Genomic DNA, 20,500 nt, shown 5'->3' on the forward strand with positions numbered 1-20,500 from the left:
TTTTATTGACAACATTTCCAAATACAAACATATTTTGTATAGAAAAATAACGACAACTATTAAAAGGCGCAAAAGACTTGCCTTAAAATATGCGCACATTTGCAACTCTTCTGCGATGAATATTCGGAACTTCAGGGCCGTTGTAAGTGTAAACTTCTTCTCCGGACACATCCACTTATTCGAATTAAACATAAATCCAAGTTAACCTCGGCGATAACCGACAGCCGACGGACACTCACGCCGTGCACATGCAGGCCAACACGAATGCAGTATAATCCACACGCGAAAAATAATCACCGACGACCGACAGTAGTTCACTCGTGCTTATTATCTGGCGAAATTCCGTTCACGCGCAATTCTAATAAATGTCGTCGATTGCTTATTGAATATAAATCGATTTACGATCGATTTATAATAGGGAGAAATAAAACTAGTCGCGATGAACACGCGTGTCTCGCTCGGCAACCGGAATGGAACTGAATGCGCGCTCTGAAATCACCACGCATATACATACATACAAATATTCGTGCATCTAAACTATACCTGGATAACAGTTTAATATTGTCACAACTCACACACTAGGCAGTATTTCTACGACGCTCCCAACTGCAGCTAATTAATTGTAAGATGGAGACCATTTTCTGAAGCAAATAAAATTTATAAAAACAATGCAGTTTACTATTAGTGCGACTAACGGACAACAATTCATATTTATATAGATATTACATATTTATAAATGTACATATTTCAATTATTTTTCAAATTCTGATAGTAAGTAGATAATATTTGCCAGGCTTTCGGTGACATGAATCCTTGCGGTGGGTTGGTCCCTGATCTTGCCAAGCCACGCATGCGAGTGCCCGAAATAAAATCAAAATCATCCTTCCTGCTAGGATCAAAGAAATCCATTTTACAATGCTTGGCGTCATATGCAGCTACACGGAATGGTATTATTTCAACCGACGATAATCCCGGAGCCATCTTCAACACTCGCCCACCATGTGTAGCGTCATATAAATTACCATCAGGCGAGCCTTCTTTGCCAAGTGGATGTGGGACACCTGCAGGGTCCCGACCGACAATGTAAAAGTTTGCCCCAGCGACCATGCGCGCCTTTGCATGCCACTGGACTTCAGTTGGTCCTGCATACATCATGGGGCTGGGAAAAATAGCCAATACTGTGCTTGCAGCATCCAAGAGTCCATCATCTAATACTGCTTGATGTTGTTCCATGCGGACATTCAATGGGACATCATCATCTTTAGTCCAACCACCAAGTGGATGCAACAACAACACAGGTTTCTTAAACCCTCTCTTTTCCAATTGTTGCTTGGTGTCGGTCATAAGAAGTGCATGCCCATTGTGAATTGGATTGCGTAGTTGAAACGCGAAAATTGCATCTGTTTCCATTTCATGGAACTTCTTACGTAGTTCATTGGGTGTCAAACGGTATTGGTCCAAACCATCATTCCACTTAACTCGAGTTAAGACTTGTAAATCTCCTCCGACAATCCAATCACCTGATTCCATTACCAACTGCAAATTAAACAAAATTAAAATCTTTGTTTTATCATGTTTTTAAAATAAACTTACTTTAATATAAGGATGATCTTTGTTAGTGGTTCCAAATTGACGAGCGCAACGTTCCTCTTTACGATGGTAATAAATTTCAATGTCTTTTAGAATTGCATAAGTAGTTCCTCGGTGGCATAAAGCAATTGAAGAACAGTCTTGAAGTTTGTCTTTTTGTGCAGTATTAATTGTAAGAACAATTGGGATACTTTGATTGATGTTAGACAGGTTGTTAAAATGCAAAGTCTACAATAAAAAAATAAAACTAAATAAATATTCACTCAACAACTTTCAAATTTTTGTGGGCTTACCTGTAAAAATTCATTTTCACGCATGAATCCACTCAATGGCGTCGCCCAACCTTCGCCCAGGACCTGCACCCATTGCAAATCAACACTACTGATCTCCAATGATTCCAAACTTGCTGCTTCCTTAATTGCAGCTTTCAATTGATGCTCCGGTACGAACAACTCCTTCACTTCGAGACTGTTTTGAAGACGCAATTTCGGAATAATACTCTAAAATATTAACAGCATTAAAACAAAGTTTCCAATATTTAAAATATACTTCATACATTTTCTTCTAGCATTTCAACTACTTGCAACATGGATTCCTGAATGGACAACTCCACTGTTTTGACGACCATTTCCGGATGTTCAGGTTTCTGATACTCTTGATCAATTCCGGTAAAACCTTTAATAATACCTTTGCGCGCTTTCTCGTACAAACCTTTAATGTCACGCTTTTCACACACAGCCAATGGAGTATCAACAAACACTTCAAAGAATGGCAAGTTACTATTCTCATGAATTTTCCTTGCGATCATTCTATCTTCGGTGAATGGCGACACGAAACTGCACAAACAAATATGTCCGGCATCCGCAAACAGCTTAGCAACTTCGGCAACACGTCGAATATTCTCTTCACGGTCCTCTTTTGAAAAGCCAAGATTTTTATTCAAACCAGTGCGCATATTATCGCCGTCCAAACTGTACGCTGGGATCCCTTTGCTGACCAGATACTCTTCCAATTCAAAAGAAACGGAAGTTTTACCGGCTCCAGAAAGTCCCGTGAACCAAATGGTACATCCTCTAAATCCGCCATGATTACCCAGGATTTTTCCACGCTTAACACGACTGACATAGTTGTTTTGCTCCGTTACATTTGTCGCTTTTTGGATAAACTGCAACAATCTTATCAATTATTTACACTCCGCAATAGTACACAATAAATAAATAAGATAACACTTGCCTTTTCGTTGTAGTTTTGTTTAATAATCGACATCTTGATGAATTAAAACCGCGCTCTTTACGCTTACGCACCTTGCACCGAACTGAACTCTAGATGCGGAATTGCGATGTTTTGTAATAACTTTCTACACTCGATTGAACTGGAGAACAGTTTATCCACCGCGTTCAGGTCAAACCGAAAGAGAAAGCAACATGAACGCTAAAAGCAACAGATTAATTAATATATTTAATTCGCAACGACTCGGTCAATATTCGAAAATCTCAAAGAATCAATTCGCGAATGAAAGGAAAGTTTTGGTTTAAACCACTTGTGTGAGGTCTAATTAATCGAGACGCGACTGAACGTTTTACGAATCATATCCCATCTTATATTTATATGGTAGCCAAGGCTTTATCTTTCCGAGGACATTTTTGTTTTTACTTTTCCATTCCCGGCTGGCTTTTTGTTTGTCGCCAAACATTTCATTCTGATACCGCGTGGAGTAATCAGGCATGAATAAAATAAAAAACCGACACCATGCAAATCTTCATCAAGCGTGATAAACACGTAATAACCTTGTGTACAACTTAAATTAAACAAAAATATTACCTGGAAATTAGTTTATAGTTTGGCTGAATTATGCTTGTTTTGACAAAAGGATTTAGAACGTAAAATGAATCAGCATAAATGAACCAAACATACAAAACATTAATTTGCAGGACAAAATTACGATAAAAAATTTAATAATTTGCAATTAAATTGATATTAGCGACTAACCTGTCCCTGAAGTTGAAAAAACTGTAGCTTTTTACGTTCATTGCAGTAGTTTCCATAAGTTTTCCATAGATAAAACGTAACACATTGATATATTACACTACAATATTCCTTTGTTTACTGTACAAATAATTAATTTGTAGTAATTGTTCCAATTTGAAACACATTACACCAATCTACGACTATTTGTTCCGCATGCCAGGTAAAAATCGCCCTTACACGCATGAATCAAGTCGAATAAACCATTTACTTGTCATAAAAAACGCGTTTAACTTAAGTAAAGTCGATAAATACGTCAACAAGATAACATTGTTCACACGCTGACACAGTTTACATCAGAAAAAACATACCCAGCGCATAAGTAGTCCTCAGTTATATTTTTGGCATATTTTAAAGAATAGCATCCAGTGTAATACAATGCATAAATTGTCATATAATAAAAACAACTTGTATTAATTCAATACATGCACTAAACAATCGTTTCGCGAGCGTCGCTCATATAAAATTTCTAAAATGTTTTATATCCTTTATAAAATCAATATAATATATTCAAAAATCGATCATCCGCTGTGTGATCATAGTTCATTCGATACGCGTCGTGATTTATGCAAAACATGGCATCAAAAAGGAACGCACGAACGATTTGTAAACGAAACACATCTCATCGCACACGCAAGACAACGAATAGTAAATACATACAATCAACTGTATATCATAGAAATTACGCCTACGACAACCTAAAATAGAATACACGTACAAACTTAATATGGAGCACAAGTACATCAATTATACTAGATCTGTAGATTGGTTTATCATAGGGTTTTGTTTATCTTCGAATTGCCAAATGTGAATAAATGTGAGATGATGATGAAGCTTGATATGATGTGTGTGTGTGCATTAGAGAGCCTGCTTGCCCACCAGCGCATCGAGCAGCTTCAGTTTGGCCTTGGCTCTTTTGTAGGAAGTGTAAACCGTCTCCATGGAGGCGCGATCTTCCTTCTGGAGCTTTCTTCCCGTTTTCGTTTCGAAGTCCGCTTCGAACTCTTTGAGCGATCGACGCAGCTGCTTCTTTTCCTCGTTGGTAGACTTCTGTTGATCACGGAGTTCTTCGAGGGAAAGCGCGTGGAGATTCTCGCCGATGGATGTATCGGTGTCGCTGTCTGTCGTGCTGCCTGTCAGGGCAGCCATCTTGTCCGATTCGGTTTCTACGACTTGCGTCGGAAGCGAGATGAAGTCCATTGTCTCATGTTCGTGAATTGTTGCCAATTCAATAACATTACTAACCTGTATAATAAAAATAAAGAGATATTTTAATGAAATGTTTATTTTTGTTGTGATTGTAATAATTACCGCATTCATCCGAGCAAGAGATCGTTTGAGCAGTCTGTATCTATCATACAGAGGTCGTGCAGCATCCTTATCTTCCTTATTCGAAGGCCTACCATGAACCGACTCCAAATACAGTAAAGCTTTTTGCACAGCAGTCTTCTCCTCAAGCAATTGATCGTTGGACAATTCTTCAACGTTGTTGCTCCGGTTAACCGACCCTCGTTTCACATCCAGTCTCTACACAAACAGAAAAACTTTTATTTACGCCCAACTTTAAGAATAAAACGTTTTATTATACCTTCTCGATTTCCTGCAGGGTGTCCTTTAACGTCGACGTTGTTTTCTTCGCGTCTTGTTTCACAATGCCGGACGCCGTCGTTGGCGACGTGGCATCCTCCAGCAACGCCCTTTGTTCCTTCTTCAATTTATTCAATTCCGCGCACAACTTCTTAATGCTTTTGTCGTTCAATTTATCAGCGTGCGATGGTCTATAACCGTTTTTCGTCTCGAAGTCATCGTCGACTTTCTTCAGCTTCTTCTTTAAGCTGTTAATCTGTTTAGCAATATGCCGCTGACGTTGCTCGAGTGGATTAATCGGATCCTTTAACGACGGATGCAGCGGCACGTCTGGATTTAAATAAATCCGCTGCGTTATGATAACTGAATTACGCGGCGACGACAGTAGGCGGTTGGACGCGACAGAAAGACTCGGCTGGTTCTCCGCCGCCTCGTCATTAATATTAGATAATACGGGTTCGGCATTGTCAATCTGCTGATGGAGTGTTGTGAGGTCTAACGCAGGCGATGCCGGTGTATGCACCGGACTCGGCGAGCGCTCTTTTTCTTTATTATTTTGCTTCAATTGCAGAAAATTACAACCATCCACACTAGCAACATCAGATGGCGCATCGACGTCATCGCCAGCACGCTCATGTTTTACTTTCTTACCGCTGCTGCTTTTCTCTTTACCGTTGTAATTTTTCGAAAACTGCTTGGTTTTGGCTTGCGCGGTTGATTGTACCGTCCGCGTTGCACCAGCGGTCGGGAAAACCGTTCGTGCGATCTTCGCCGTTCAAATTCGCAATCATCGATTGTGATATCTCGCTGCGGGGATATTTTCATAGGACCATCCTGAATCGCTAGGGTCGCGACGTTGTCATTGTGTGTCTGCAGCGGCTGCGAATGCTGGAAGTCCTCATTGCTCGAAACGCGCCGAATATCCTTGTTATTCTCATTCTTCTGACAAATCGGCCGCTCCTCGGAGTTGGAGCGTATTACTTTTCTTTCCTGCGATATCGAACTGATGCTCTCCTGGCGCTCCTTGCGTTTGCGAGCCTTCGCCGATGCCTTCGCCTCATCGTACGTCAACGGTGTCCGTGTCTGACATGTGAGCATTCGTTTCACTCGCGCGAATTTACTTTCACGGTCGACTGATGTCCTCCTGGTATCTTCCAGCGAGTTCGGACCTTTCATAACGTCCTGATCTACCATGCGACTACACTGCAACAATCAAACAAAACAAAATTTAATTAATATACATTCGAAATAATTACTTAATGGAATATCTAGATTAGTAGTGGTGGCGTTAATGAATTATACTTACATTACACTGCGTTAGCAGCGAACACAATCTTCGAAATCGTCGCTCAATGACGAATGAAGTCAATGAAACGTTTCGCAAAATGTTACGTGAGTGGATTGCTATGATAATGCGATTATGACTCGAGTCTTCCGTTTAATGGTAATGAGCACACGAATATCGATAGCGACGATACTACGTTAAAACTTTGTTTTTGTTTGTTGTGTGTTGTGTTGTGGTTATCGTTTTCGTATAAAACAGCGACAAAATTCGAGTGACGATCAACAATATACGCGATATAAAAAAGAATACTCTTGCGCTTGTACAACCAAGTGCTTGTGGTTTCGTTAAATTCGAGGATTCATATCCCTATCGCGACACATTGCAATTAATTTATGGCTGCTTCAAGAAGTGTGTAGAGACCAATCGCAATTTTAGCATGTGGATGCCAAGGACCCACGAATGTGCGGAAGGTGGAGCCGACTCCGCTCTATAAATCTGCAACAAGCGAAGAGAAAAATATACATTAATGTCACATGTTATCAATTGAGATCGATTTAAGGCAATAATAGCGAATGCGATCTATAAATAGTGCGTATTGGCAACTGGTAACTGCGAACAAATCAACGAGCAGCGAAGCTTCCGAAGTGCGTCAGCAGCGAATGACCGAACTTCAAGTGGTGAATTCGATTGGCGAATTCGCTGTTTACATAACACGCTCATTAAATTATAAACATGCGCGTACGGAATTATCCGCATAAACGGCGCTGCCTATTTTGAGTCGATGGCGTGCGATTGTTATATTTAAACTGCAGAGCATCTTCAACGTTTGGCACGATATCAAATTTGGTAAAAAACCGCACATATTGCCTCAAAAAAAAAATAAACACTGGAGTTACACAACACGCGCATCATGTTCAGCATAAAAATAACTTTTGTTACGTTGTGTTTTTTCTAGATTATGACATGTCACATCATGCAGTCATCAAAAATAGTTACAATAAATATGCCGAAGCGCATGCTGCGCGTCTCGGATTCCGCAACCAACGGCTTTTCCAAAATCAATAACGCGCTCGTAAAATTAAACTTCCAGGTCACACGAACGCACACCAACACTGCTTCGGAGGGAAGCTAAGCAACAAATACGTCGAACAATTAACTACGCATTTCTAAATCCAAAATTCTATAAATTTGTGTGTAAAAACAATGAAAATTTAATCAATTTACATTCAAAACAAGATTATACAATTCATTAATATGTACGTCAACGATTCTATTGTCCTAGGAGTTGTTATTTTTTTGTTTTTACGGTGGCACAAGGTCAAAACGTAAAAATTATCGCAAATAGTGCTGTTATTGACAATGGAAATTGCACAGAATCTAATATTAGCGTTTAATGACGGCATAAAGATCGACCAAACAAACCTAGGCGTTGGTGCGTTATCATCGGCAAACAAATATCGAAAAATCTCTGCCTACTTCAAAGCACTTATTAGCTCGTCAATTTGGATAATCCACGCGACAACAATGCTCCGGTTATCTATATTTAACCACCAACTGTTCGCGTTCGAAGCGATAACAAAGGAAATTACCTCCGGCTGTGCGCTGATAAGCATACAAAAAAAAACTAAAGAATGTTTACTACTCAACATTCCGTAAGAATTTTTGCTTAAAAAAATTAATAGTTACACGACACGATAATGATTCACGTTCACATTCGCGTTTCACTATTTTTTATTTTGCATTTCATTCACACGACCGAATAGCGTGAATTAATAATTAACGACTTATGCATTTTGCATTTGCGCGCTGTGCGTGTCATATTATTCATATCGCGTTTGATAAATAAACGCAACGAAATAAACATAAAAAAAAAAGAAACCATGTTTATGTTATTATATTATTATGTATACAGTAGTGTAATGTTGCACTCACCGTCGGTTAGTCCCATAATATCCTGGTGCAAGTGCGCGAATTCGGTGGTGGCCTTCGTGAGCGCGCTGAATCGATAACGTCGGATGGGCAAATGCACCGAAAAGCCGGCAGCGGGAGAGAAGATTGCACACGAACAGTCCGCGGAGGAATCGCCGGAGAGTGAAATACCTCTGCTGCGGCCGGCGTATGAGTAATACTGAAGCGTACTGAATCCGAAATCCGCTGTCGAACGGCGCGCAGCGCCTGCCATCAGTCGATGGTAGCGGCTTCCACACCAGCAGGCAGTCAGAGAGAGGTGAAGAACCGGCGCAGACCAGCACCGCGCACATGGAGCGGAATAAACCCAAACTATGTGCCCACTATGCGCCTACTATGTACGTACATGTGCAATGAGAGAAGCGACTGAAACTAAATAGGTCCGAGATAAACGCCAAACGCGCTGCTAACGCTAACAACTAACTGCTGGCGAAGCGGAATCAGATTGTAAATCTGAATCGCAGTTTCTACCGCAACCTGCATACGAGCAGAATTGAGCCAAGTGCATTCGCGTCATTTATAGCTTTACGCGTATTCAAGATGGATGATTATTGCAGCCATTGCGGCGATGGTCAATTGCCTTACAATTATTGATTTTTTTAAAGGTCGCGACCTAGATGTACTTATAGACATTTGATATGGACATTTTCGTTTTCCGCATTTGTATTGAGGCAATCAACAAACGTTTCGACGAAGTTTCTCGTTTATTGCATGTTTAACTTTCCATTTGATCTTTTTTTCATTGTCAGGGGACTTCGGTAATACTAATTGACACGTAGGTTGTATTAATTACTTAAATTACTGTTAGTTTTCCTTGAATTGCGCTAATTAATTGGATTCTTTGAATAAAAAAAAAGCAAAAATTATTTTTTCATGGAAACACTTCATGTTTACCCAAAATTTTTGGTTTTTAAATATGTAATTTGAACAATTTAAAGATAACAATGTTAAATTGTTATAATTGCACTAATTGACCATGCGTCTTGCTAATTGTTAGTCAGAATGACACATGAAATGAATATTATCAATGTCAGGGACCAGACAAGCCGCCATTGTGTATTCTTGCATTTTTTTCGTGTGATTTTAGCGTAAAATGTGTGAAAATATTGAAAATTAAAATGTTTTACCAAGTTTAACTGCTGGTATCTTGTCGTTGGGATGTTTTCGAAGTGTGTTTACAAACAAGATGCGCGCCGGTTTTAAAGTTATTCGTGAATTCGTGAAGCTGTCAATTGAAATAAATGCAAGTTCCGCTGGACCAATCAGCGACATTTATGTAACACACAGCCACTGAAAGTCTGGTGGTCAGTGCTGGTGGTTTATAAATAGCACATTTTAATCACGAATATTTCAAGTTTACGAATAAATGCGTCACATATCACTTGTTTGCCAATGCATACTTCACTCAGCAGTTATTTTAAACACTTTAAAATGAGTAAATTTCACGAATATTAGTGGCGGTTAAAAATGTTTCAAAAACTGTAAATTATACTCACGTAAAATCGATGGAATTTCTCATATTTCATATCAGCATGAACGTGCGTTATAAAAAACAACATTTCGTAGACAAACACACAATTTTTTTTATATGTTTACACGTTTCTCAATAGTTTATTAGACGATGTGCATTTTACAACACAGCAAACACACGAATTGTCGCTGGGAATAATTCACACCGTGTTTATATACCCCGAATGTTGCAGACAAGGTGACTGAGTAACCGCTCATCATATTTAATATGATTATTATTTGCGTTGATCAGTTCAGTTATAACTAGACCGTTCTAGTAAAATATAAACAAATGATATGATAATGCGGGCAGGTACACACTGACACCGAACACGCGGCGCACGTACGCACACGAAACAATGCAAAACAAGTGGTTGCTTACCGCGCATGCGCAGTGTACTGATCCCCTTTCTTTCCTTTCTTTTAAATTCAACGTAAGTACGCGTTAAATAAAATTAAATAAACAAATCATTTGCGCGCATATTATTACTGATAATCTCTTAGGAGAATTCTTGCGTTCCACTTAACAAGATTTACATGCTAATCCAATTAGGGATTCATGTAAATTGCATTAAAAATTACCATGAGTTCGATTCGCATGATTTGGTTAGTGGTTTCTTCGCAGTAAAAAAATATCCATGACGTTTTGGGTTAATAATAAACTCACCAGAAGGATGGTTTCCACTATATCCAACAATTCCATGTTCATTTTGTTCAATATTAATAATTAATCAATTGCACTGTTCCTTGAAACATTTCAATCTGTAATGTTACGTCTAATCGCACATCGACGTAATTTATATGTACGCGCGTATGTTTATAATTAAATTGTTTAATAAACATTGAAATCTAGTAAGTTATTTAATGGGCGTGTGTTTGAGATAACGCGATAGTAAATATAAAAAACATAAATATTACAACTCAGCAAACAGACTCGGATTAATATTAATATAAAAAATTTAGATATTTATGAATAAAATTGTTTGGTTATGTAAAGTCCGACTCTAATTGATAATAAGAAAAATGATGATGACAGTAGTGCGAAATGGTCGACGCATGTGAAAGTAAACAAGATTTGGCAGATTTGAGATTAGCAGAAGCAAAAACCAGCTAGGTGCGGTTGCAACCGCTCAAATGAACGCAAACCACAACGGCAAATATGAAATAATGTCATCTGCACACATACGAGTATTGAGCGATTACAAAATGTCGTCCTAAGACGGTAATTTCCCGCTTTTGTTTGTTGATGTATTAATACTAAACTGAAAGTCTATACAACGCGTGAATAGAACAGTTAATTTATGATTCACAAAGGTTTAGCAATATTATCATAACAAACATGCGCTAAGGTGGTGTAATTAATTATCACAACAACTAAACATTGTAATTAATGGTAATCTAATACAAACACTGTAAGAATTCATTAAAGCGCTCAAAATAACACGAAAATTATTTGCTACTTGAATTGCATAAATTGCATTTATTAAAATAGATTTGATTGCAGCAGAACCGTGACTTAGGTCACGTATGCACCGAATAAATAATGCCTGTTTGCAAGTGCGTAGTACCGAAAAGTAGTCGCTTCCTGGGTTGGGGCCACCGAAATTTCCAGCGTAGTAAACCGCTTCGTTTTTATAAGGATCCCAACTAGGAGTAATGCGCAGGCTTTACCTTGCGTGCCGATCGTAAGGACGAGTTTTCCACGAACAATTCCCCTACGCTGGACCTTATCACTTGCGTGAAACCCAAGCGTGTGATCGATAGAGAAATGCAACTGCGTAGTAAAGCAATGCACAGCGGTTTTCCTTACCAACTACTTCCAAGTAGTTCAGTGTGTGCAGTCGTAAAGCTGCGTATAACTAGGAGTAATATAAATACTCTCACACCCTCGCACCACCAAAGTTATTCCCAGTTGTTATGAATTGGAGAATGGCAACATAACAACGGTTACAGCACACAGCGTCTCAGTTCCTATTTCCGTCGAGGCAGGACCTTGAACAGTCTGAATTTCATGAATGATTTAACACGATGTAAACAGATAAACACATCTCCACCTGCATTATTCTATCTCTTCGTGTAAATGTTGTTTATTAAAATACTTACAGTAAGATGTTCATTTTTACATGTTACCGCAAAACAAGCATTAATACATATTTTATACAAAGCTGATCAAATCATATACCGATTTGAATGATAAACGATTAAGTACGGATAAATACAAAGCAAGTGATCTATGTATATACTGTATATAAAAGGGGTATATTAGATTAAAATCGGGTAAAATCGCTAAAAGTTTAAGACACTGTATGAAGACATCTTTTCCTATGATACACGTGTGTATAGCTTGATATTGTCCGCGAAACGTTTGGTAAATCCGCTTGGTTTGCATATTACTTACTAGACTAAACAAGAAATAACCGCGCACGCGATCCTACCTTCTTCAATTCATTCGGGTTTCTCTATGGCTGCTGGACAACTCCTTACAACATCAACTTTTATGCTAAAAAGTCGGGTAAGGAGCTTAAAACATGAGTTTCATCTCGTCGCAAAGCATTTCATTCCTCTAATCTAAAACTAAGAAAAACCAACTCCAGTTGCATCGAGTGTTTCAAACCAATCCGAAATCGGTGTGAACAATATCACAATTATTCTGCTTCTCGCCGTTCGCCGCCATATTGAGCTCCACCAGTGTGTCGATGCTATTAATGCTCACACCCTTGAGGATTTTCTGCGCTGCCAAGCTAGTAAAATTAAAACTCAAGTCGCTGAGACTCGGAAAATGATGCTGGCTGTTTTGCCGACTCACCGACTTGCCCTCCTGATCCTTCAGGCTGATATTCGGCTCCGATCCCAGAATATTCTTATCCAATATGGATTGATATGATTTATCCAAGGAGGTTTTCGAATCGGTGAGCTGCTTATAAACGTCCCCGACGCTCCCGCCTAGATCATCGAACGACTTACTGTCAAACGTGTTCCGCGTGAATTCCTTGAAGCTGTTATTTATGGGCGAGTCCGGGTTGGAATTGGACGCGAATTGCTTATTGTTCGACGTCGATGGGAGGTTCTTCAATAAGTTTTTGTAGTTTAGATCGCGCGATGGCATTTGCAGCGACAACTTTCGGCTGTTGTTCATTTGCTCGTTCTTCTCATCGGTGGGCATCGAACTGTTGTTCAGACTTTCCTCCTTTGCATTGTTTGTGTTTTTTGCCCACAAATCAGGAGAATTTGCTGCTGGTTTGGCGGATATTTGATATCGCGCTGGTTCGATGATGGGATCGGAGCCGTTGATGATGACCAGATTCGGATTGGGATCGTTGTTTTGGCCGTTCTCGAACGTAATCACCGAGCGCACCGGCGAGTTCTGGACAAATATTTTCGTATTTGCGCCGGTGCCGCTATTAATAGTCGCCGTGGTCGTCGCGTTCGTATTCGAAGCAGCGAAATTGTTTCCGTTCTGGTTCGTCGTCACCTGCAGCGTAAATGAATTGCTGTGCGATATTGATGGCGCCGCATCCGTGATTTTATGCTTTTCCTTTTCGCGTCGCTTAGGCGACCGCTTCGATCGCGCATCCGCCGCCGTATTGCGTGAAATCACAGTCTTGTGTGATTCCAAACTCGACGGTCCACTAGTAATAGAACTACCAGTTTTGCTGCTTTTATGCGATTCGATACTAGACGGACCACTGTTGTCTAAACTCGCCAAAGTTTTCAGCGTAGAATCATCCGTGAAAGACTTATCATGCACAGTCTTCAATGATTCAAGACTGGAAGCCTTCGTTGATTTAAAATCACTACCGAAAATCTTATAGTTGTCGCGTTTCGTTGGGCGGATTGGTTTCGTCTCCAAGGATTTAATCTCCTCCTCGTCGATGTCGTCGTTGGGCGGGACTTTCGTAAGACTACTGCGGCTTGTCTTACGGGAACTTTCACGGCTCTTGATTGAATGTATCGGACTGCGATTGGGATTCCGCGGTAGAGAACTGGATGATGGTGTGCCCAATCGCAAACTGGGCGATTGCTCACGCGAAGCAATATGTGATGTCATGTAGGTGGAATCATTGGATAGTTGACGTCGATGGCGGCGTGGTAATGTCGCCGACTTGGAAGAAGATGCAGTTTCCGAATTTACAAAGTAATATGGCAATGACAATGTTGAATCCTGTAACACATCAAAATTAGTACATAAATCAATAGAATATGTCTGCAATATGACAAATTACCTCATCTGCAGTTGATGTTTGTGTACCGACATTGTGCAAATGTATGGCTTTCGAATTGAACCATTCAGTCGGCGGAAATTGTGCGCTGAAGCTACTAATTTGGCACTGGGAGCGTTTCGAGCGTCGGAATATCCTCGACAGTAGTGATTCTTTCTCTGCAAACAATTATTTCAAAGTTTGAGCAACAAAAAACATCAGATTAAGTTGAATCTTACTGGGAGTTGGAGTATTAGCCGAATCGCTATTGGGATATTCCGTACTGCTGCTGCTATCCGTGTAATTCTGTCTGGCAATGGTCCTGGTCGACGCCGAACGACGCAATCGTCGTGTAGATCCCCACAGGCGGAACGATCCACGCCTGTCCGGACTCTTCGGGGACGGGAACGACGCCGAGCGGCGTTTGTTGTTGCGCGCGTAGAGAATCTTGTCGCTGGCGTTACCGCCGCAAATAACATCGGCCAAATTCGTCTGAATGCATTGATGAGTGACGTCCCCGTCACGAATCGTCGTCATTTCACCGTGCACCAACACAAGCGCTTCCTCCGTCGTCATCAAGATACCTTTACCCATTGCTTCCTCGTCATTTCTTCGACGACTTCTTGAGTGACTCCGGGATCTTCTCCGTCTGTAAAATATTAAAGAATAAAAAAACATCCGGAATAAATTAATCCAACAAAAACTCACTCTGGAGTAACGATAAAATATCCCCTAGATGTATGGTACAGTTTTCGTTCAGTTGTGAGTTGAACAAGGGTGTCGTAAATGACTCGTTCACTCGGTGGCGAGACGTGTGGGAAAGCCATGATCAAAGCTTCCCGGATGGTTGGTATTCCAGCCGGACGTCCTTGGCTGGATAGTCTCAACACAACTGCACATATCGCTTCGGTCAATGGCGTCCATTGCGTTTGGGGGACGGAATTCACCACGCTATTTTCAACATCATCTACAGCAAAAACACAAAAAGCACATAATTAAAATGATGTTGAAGACAAAATTGTCGCGCGTAGCCTTCGGCGAAGCCAATTAAATCAATTACGCGTATAAACAATCATGCGTCAACACGTTTCCTCACAACGCGTGTATTTCTTAATTGAATTAATAACAAAACAGCTTTCCATGCGCGCAATTTCTTGTGTATGCCTGGTGTGCATACATAAATGATTTTCAATTTCATATTATTGGCAACACAAGTCGACAAGAAGTTCGGAAAGCGCAAAAGGTTGAAATGTTAGAGCCTCATGAATAAAATTTACATTATAATAACCGTTATAAACAACATTGACAGCTTCATTTATTACGGTATTATCGCATTAGAACTTATAGTATAACTTATCGGTGCGCACGAAAGGTGTATACCAATATTTATATCATTATTTCCATCGTGTTGGATCAACGCAATGACTTAATTCGATGAAAAATCATTGTATTAACTTTCCCTCATGTGGGGACCATTTTTCCGCTGGAGTATATTGGGCTGCCTAGCTTCGTACACTAGAAACCAACAAAAAATAAAACTTTCTATATAGAAATTGTCTTTGCAAAGACACACAAATATGGTCTGTTCCTCTTGAATTATAATAAATATCGCGAACTATGATGCTGCGATGGCTCGACATGGAATTGATAAAAATGAAAATGCTTGTGAAAGTTATCCATCGGGTTTCCGCATCACCAAAACGATGAAAATACATAGGTTTTAATTGAACTTTCAATTAATAACTGCGAATACCATAAATATAAGCATAAACAAAGATCATGGAACATGTCTCCAATTAATAGTGCAACCGCATAAAGAAAAATTTATTAACCACTCAACAACAAGTATCCGTGCGCAAAGATGTCACGACATCATGATTTAATTTTGTATCAAACCATAATGTCGCGGAAGAAAGGTTGGAGTCGATGATATTCGCACACGTGCAGTTGTAATTAAGCTGTAATTTAATTTATTGAATTGTTGCGCGCGGTTGAGGGTTTTTTATCGGTGAAAAACGTTGATTGCAACCATTCATACACCGCACGATCTTCTAATATGATTGAGTAAATGAAAATAAATGAAAAGCGAATTTCCTTGCATATTCCGCAAGAAAAAGTGTTAAAAACATAAAAATTAAAAATAAAGATTCTCGCAATCCGGCGTTAACTGCAGCGTGTACTCCAGTTATTTTTTCTTCGTTTTATGTGAACAAAGAATAAAAACTTTCACTGCAAAGCGTTAAAGAGTCGTGCAAAGTCCCTTTTTATGTTATGCAAGTGCGCACATCTTAACGAGACTAATTTTAAGTGTATTTTTATGTTATATCATTTTTTTTGTTGCCGTGGAAGAAGTAAAAGTGCAATTTTCGTGCAGGTGCGTGAAGAAAATCGATATGCACTTGTTTCTTTCCGCGGAGATGCTATCAATTCATTCATGACACAGCAAATTCGCGGCGATTCCTATAAAACTATGTCGACGACAGTAAGAGCACGAGTATGTGCATGGCCCGTTGCCAAAATGACATCAAAGCAATTTCGGGCGTACCATTCTTCAAAGTATATTGCAGCGGAACGGAATGCAGGATATACGCTGTAACCCAATTTTCGGAAAATGTCTATCGTCTGCATTTTAATTTAATTCAACGATAAATTTCATGTTAATGGTGAAATGCGTACATCTTAGTTGGTTTATATTCATTTTCTCTGTGTAACGACAAAAATATTTTCATTTCTAATTAACTAAAGAAAATAATGTTTATCTTTGTATTTTATGGATATTATACAGATGGAAATCCACGTAAAATCTCAATATTTGGTTATGTTTTGAATCTCGATGTAACATAACCTCACTACAACGCAATAATTATGTTCTCTTAACAGGATACACTGCAACCCGTTTTACGAGTAGATTCAGATAGAAATGTCTTTTTCGCAGTGCAAAATTAATTGAATCGGCTTAGATGGGATAGTTTATTGTGGTACATAAACAAATGTGCGTCGACGAAATGAATTCTATTAATTTTCTAGTCGACATTTATAAAGCCTCGGCTCGAAATGAATAAATGCTGGAGCGATGTGAGCGTTCTTCGCCGGCGGGTCGTGTGGCTGGAAAGCCATGAAACTCACGAGCGTGTATATGTATGTATGTGTGTTTATTTATCAATTATTCGGTCAGGTATGCTTGGATGTAGGAATGCCATCCGAAGACGCTTAACATTTGTAAGCTGATATATCGCTACAATAAAATTACAGATTTCAATTTGCCGCGGACTTATCCGCGTAATCCTTTTGCAACTAAGTTAAAAGTTAAATGATTATTTACTAGCACCATAGAAGTTATTTACAGTTATTTTTCATTAATGTCAATGACATGCCGCTGCAATCATTCGGGAAAATTTAGTTTAAACGATCGTAAATACTGATTATCTTATAATTTGTTGCAATTTCACAGGAATGATTTATTACGAATTCGTCACATGTTAAACTGAAATTAAATTTGATCGTACACAGATCTCTTCCTGGCCGTTACTTTTATTTTGTGGGTTCATCTCACCACTTGAAAATTTGTATTTTTTAACAAAAGATTTTTTAGTTTTTGCAAATTGAAATCAATTGCGAAAGTAAAACACGCGCGTACAATTATCGCACGAAATTCGCTTCTTGTGTTTTAAAATTACTATAATTATAAAATAATTTATTAATTTCTTTCGCCGCGAGAATCACTCCGATTTGAATCTTTTATTGCGAGCATTAGCCGTAATAAATCAGTATTTGTGTCATTCGCTTTGATTTCAATTTAATATATATTTTTATTACAAATAATTAGTTTAGAAATTCTCAAACAACGCAAAATAAAATCTACGCATTATCTACGCATTTTTTTTTCGTCTAAATTTAAATAATTCGTTAACTAAATTAGTTAAAATAATTGTTTTAGGCAAAATATATTCAAAATTAAATTGTGCATCTAATATTATATAATTTTATTAATATTTAATTGAATTAATATGAAAAAACAGCAAAATTTGTAAAAATTTAAAATTTTTTGCGTTTATTTCTCAATAAACTCAATTAAAACAATAAACTTATATTTTCAATGATCCTAAATTTAATTCTGAACCGTTTTGCTTTACTTTTTATTATTAAATCAAGTGCAACTAAAAAAATATGTACTTTGGGTTGCATTCTTCCCATTTCCGTTCGCGCGCGATTAAAACGCGCTCCAATATAACTTCTGCATGTTCTGGCATCGCTTCCAGCAGTAATAAATATTAAAACATTATGGTAATAGCTTGCTAGTGGTGTGGTTGTGGTACTCACCCAAACTGACGATCTGATATCCCGCCGGCGGTTGCAGCACACGTCTGGCCCAGGCGCCTCGTAAAACCTCGAGTGCGCAGGGCTCCGAGCCGACCAGGATTGCTCCAGGACTCACGTAGCCCTTATAGACGAGCGTTTTGGTCGCGCCGTTCAGCGCGCTGTTCCACCAACACACCGAATTCGCAGACAGCAATCCCTGCAAAATTTCATAGACGAAAAATAAAAAATAGAAATAAATTACGCGCAAAGAAAGCGTCAGGTATAATTTAGTCAGTCGCAAGTCGCAGGTGTATGATGGATTGAAAAATGTGCATTAAACGCATGTATACTACCTTTAATGATGATTGACGCGCGCTACCAGTCACAAAAGACGTATTTATATTAATTTTTTGCGATTGTATGTGCAAATAATTAGAAAACGTCCACAAAAATATTAAATTGTCTTGTGTGATGCCTATGTAAGCATAAATATTTGTGTGGGTGATACTAGAATAGAAAATCCAAGAGAGAACTAGTGCAAAATGCAACGAACTGCAAGAAATATGTGAACGCATTACGAAAACTCCGAAATGTAACAGTCTCCAAGGCTCCAGCTCGTCGCTTATAGATAGCCGTCGAGTCGTATCTTCGGCGACCGGAATGGGAACGCATAACTTTGTCTGCATCCAAGGATGCATACAGATTACCGAGTTATTTTAGCAATGTGCAACAAAAAGAGAAACGCAAGCTAATTCGTAAATTTAGGAAATATTTGGGTCGTGCGCGTATTAAAACTAACAAAATATTAAACAAATTTTTATCAAATTCAAGGATTTAAACGAAAAGAAAGTTTCATAAAAAATCTCTGATCAATAAAAGGATGTTTCCGACATTTTCCCCGCTTTACTACTTACTCACTTTGATCAGATTAATCTCCTGACGCCGCGTTATCTATCCACATCATCCAATAAACAGACACTTTCGCTTTATATAAATTACTCGCAACTAGGCTTAAACGAAAACTAATTCAGAGTAAATAAATAAATAAATAAATAATAACGATGACTCGACACCTTACGATGTGCTCAACATCGCGTTTCGCACGTTCCAATCAATATAAATCTGGTCAATACACACTCTCTCTCATATAATGGCTAATGCGATAATCATAGTTAATTTAGAATTTCATCGCGTATGCTAAATAGCTCGCAGATGCTTAAAAAACCGCCTTCCGTGAGTAGACTAATTAAGTTCGGTTAATACCTACATACAATGGAAAAACTAACTAACTTCCTTATAATGAAAAGTTTACGTGTTTTTTCTGGGTTTCGAGTGTTAAAAGTTGCATAAAATCGAAAATTAGATGAGATACAATTTCCTTTCGTATGATATGTGAAGAACAACGGTCTGAAGGAGTTTTTAATGGATATCTATTAAAATAAATTAGTTTAAATAATTATTTTAAGTAAAAGATATTCAGAATTAAATTCTACATCTAATATTATATAAGTTTATTAATATTTTGTTGTTTTAAAAAAGTAAATATTTGTGAAAAAAATTTAAATTTTGTGTTTATTTGTTTATAACTTTTATTAAAACAATAAATTAAATAAAATTTATATTTAGGTAGATGCAGAATTTAATTCTGAATAATTTCATCAAAAAATATTCATTCTAACGCGTTCCATTCAAAAGTTATTAACAAAAACTTAAACTGAAAACTTAAACTTTTATGTAATATTTTTGTGTATATTTGTTTATAACTTTTATTAAACCAATAAATAAAATAAAATTTATGTTTGGGTAGATGTAGAATTTAATTCTGAATCGTTATGTCCAAAAATATTTAACCTAACGCGTTTATTTAAAAAGTTATTAACAAAAACCTAAACAGAAAACAAAATTATGTTGATAAATGTTATTCTTTAGTGAAATATTAACAACAAGAAAATAATGTGATGCTAACTGCTAACAAGCCACTGATTAGATCGTGTCCGAGGGCTGTGACACAGGCTCACGATTTTTTCCTTTAACTGAT

General features: G+C 38.3%; 3 protein-coding genes across 3 annotated transcripts in view; all 3 read right to left on the bottom strand.

Moving 5' to 3' along the window:
* Positions 1–656: 656 nt before the first annotated feature.
* LOC135796499 (bifunctional 3'-phosphoadenosine 5'-phosphosulfate synthase-like) lies at positions 657–3,185 on the bottom strand. The gene is made up of 5 exons (XM_065308535.1): positions 2,824–3,185; positions 2,147–2,755; positions 1,884–2,090; positions 1,594–1,818; positions 657–1,536 (listed from the first exon to the last, which is right to left on the bottom strand). Exons 1-5 carry the CDS (start codon positions 2,854–2,856, stop codon positions 748–750), a joined length of 1,863 nt encoding a protein of 620 aa, XP_065164607.1. The 5' UTR covers positions 2,857–3,185; the 3' UTR covers positions 657–747.
* Positions 3,186–3,934: 749 nt separating this feature from the next.
* On the bottom strand, positions 3,935–10,710 carry LOC135796501 (protein FAM13A). The gene is given in 5 exon segments (XM_065308536.1): positions 3,935–4,860; positions 4,927–5,142; positions 5,204–5,851; positions 5,854–6,405; positions 10,632–10,710. Coding segments are annotated over 5 exon segments (1,845 nt in total). The 5' UTR covers positions 10,674–10,710; the 3' UTR covers positions 3,935–4,473.
* A 1,325-nt stretch (positions 10,711–12,035) lies between these two features.
* Positions 12,036–20,500, bottom strand: part of ko (Stork-head domain-containing protein knockout) — a 42,176-nt gene continuing 33,711 nt past the window's right edge. The window contains exons 5-9 of the mRNA XM_065308534.1: positions 18,484–18,679; positions 14,872–15,130; positions 14,403–14,812; positions 14,188–14,342; positions 12,036–14,126 (exon numbers count right to left, since the gene is read on the bottom strand). Of these exons, the coding sequence (XP_065164606.1) occupies positions 12,573–14,126; positions 14,188–14,342; positions 14,403–14,812; positions 14,872–15,130; positions 18,484–18,679 (2,574 nt within the window). The 3' untranslated portion in view covers positions 12,036–12,572. The remainder of the gene's footprint in view (positions 14,127–14,187; positions 14,343–14,402; positions 14,813–14,871; positions 15,131–18,483; positions 18,680–20,500) is intronic.

This window comes from Atheta coriaria, unplaced genomic scaffold (assembly GCF_025399875.1).
Source record: "Atheta coriaria isolate IRGN ID8LTWV9N9 unplaced genomic scaffold, Caltech_Dcor_3.1 hic_scaffold_7_pilon, whole genome shotgun sequence".
Classification (NCBI taxonomy): domain Eukaryota; kingdom Metazoa; phylum Arthropoda; class Insecta; order Coleoptera; family Staphylinidae; genus Dalotia; species Dalotia coriaria.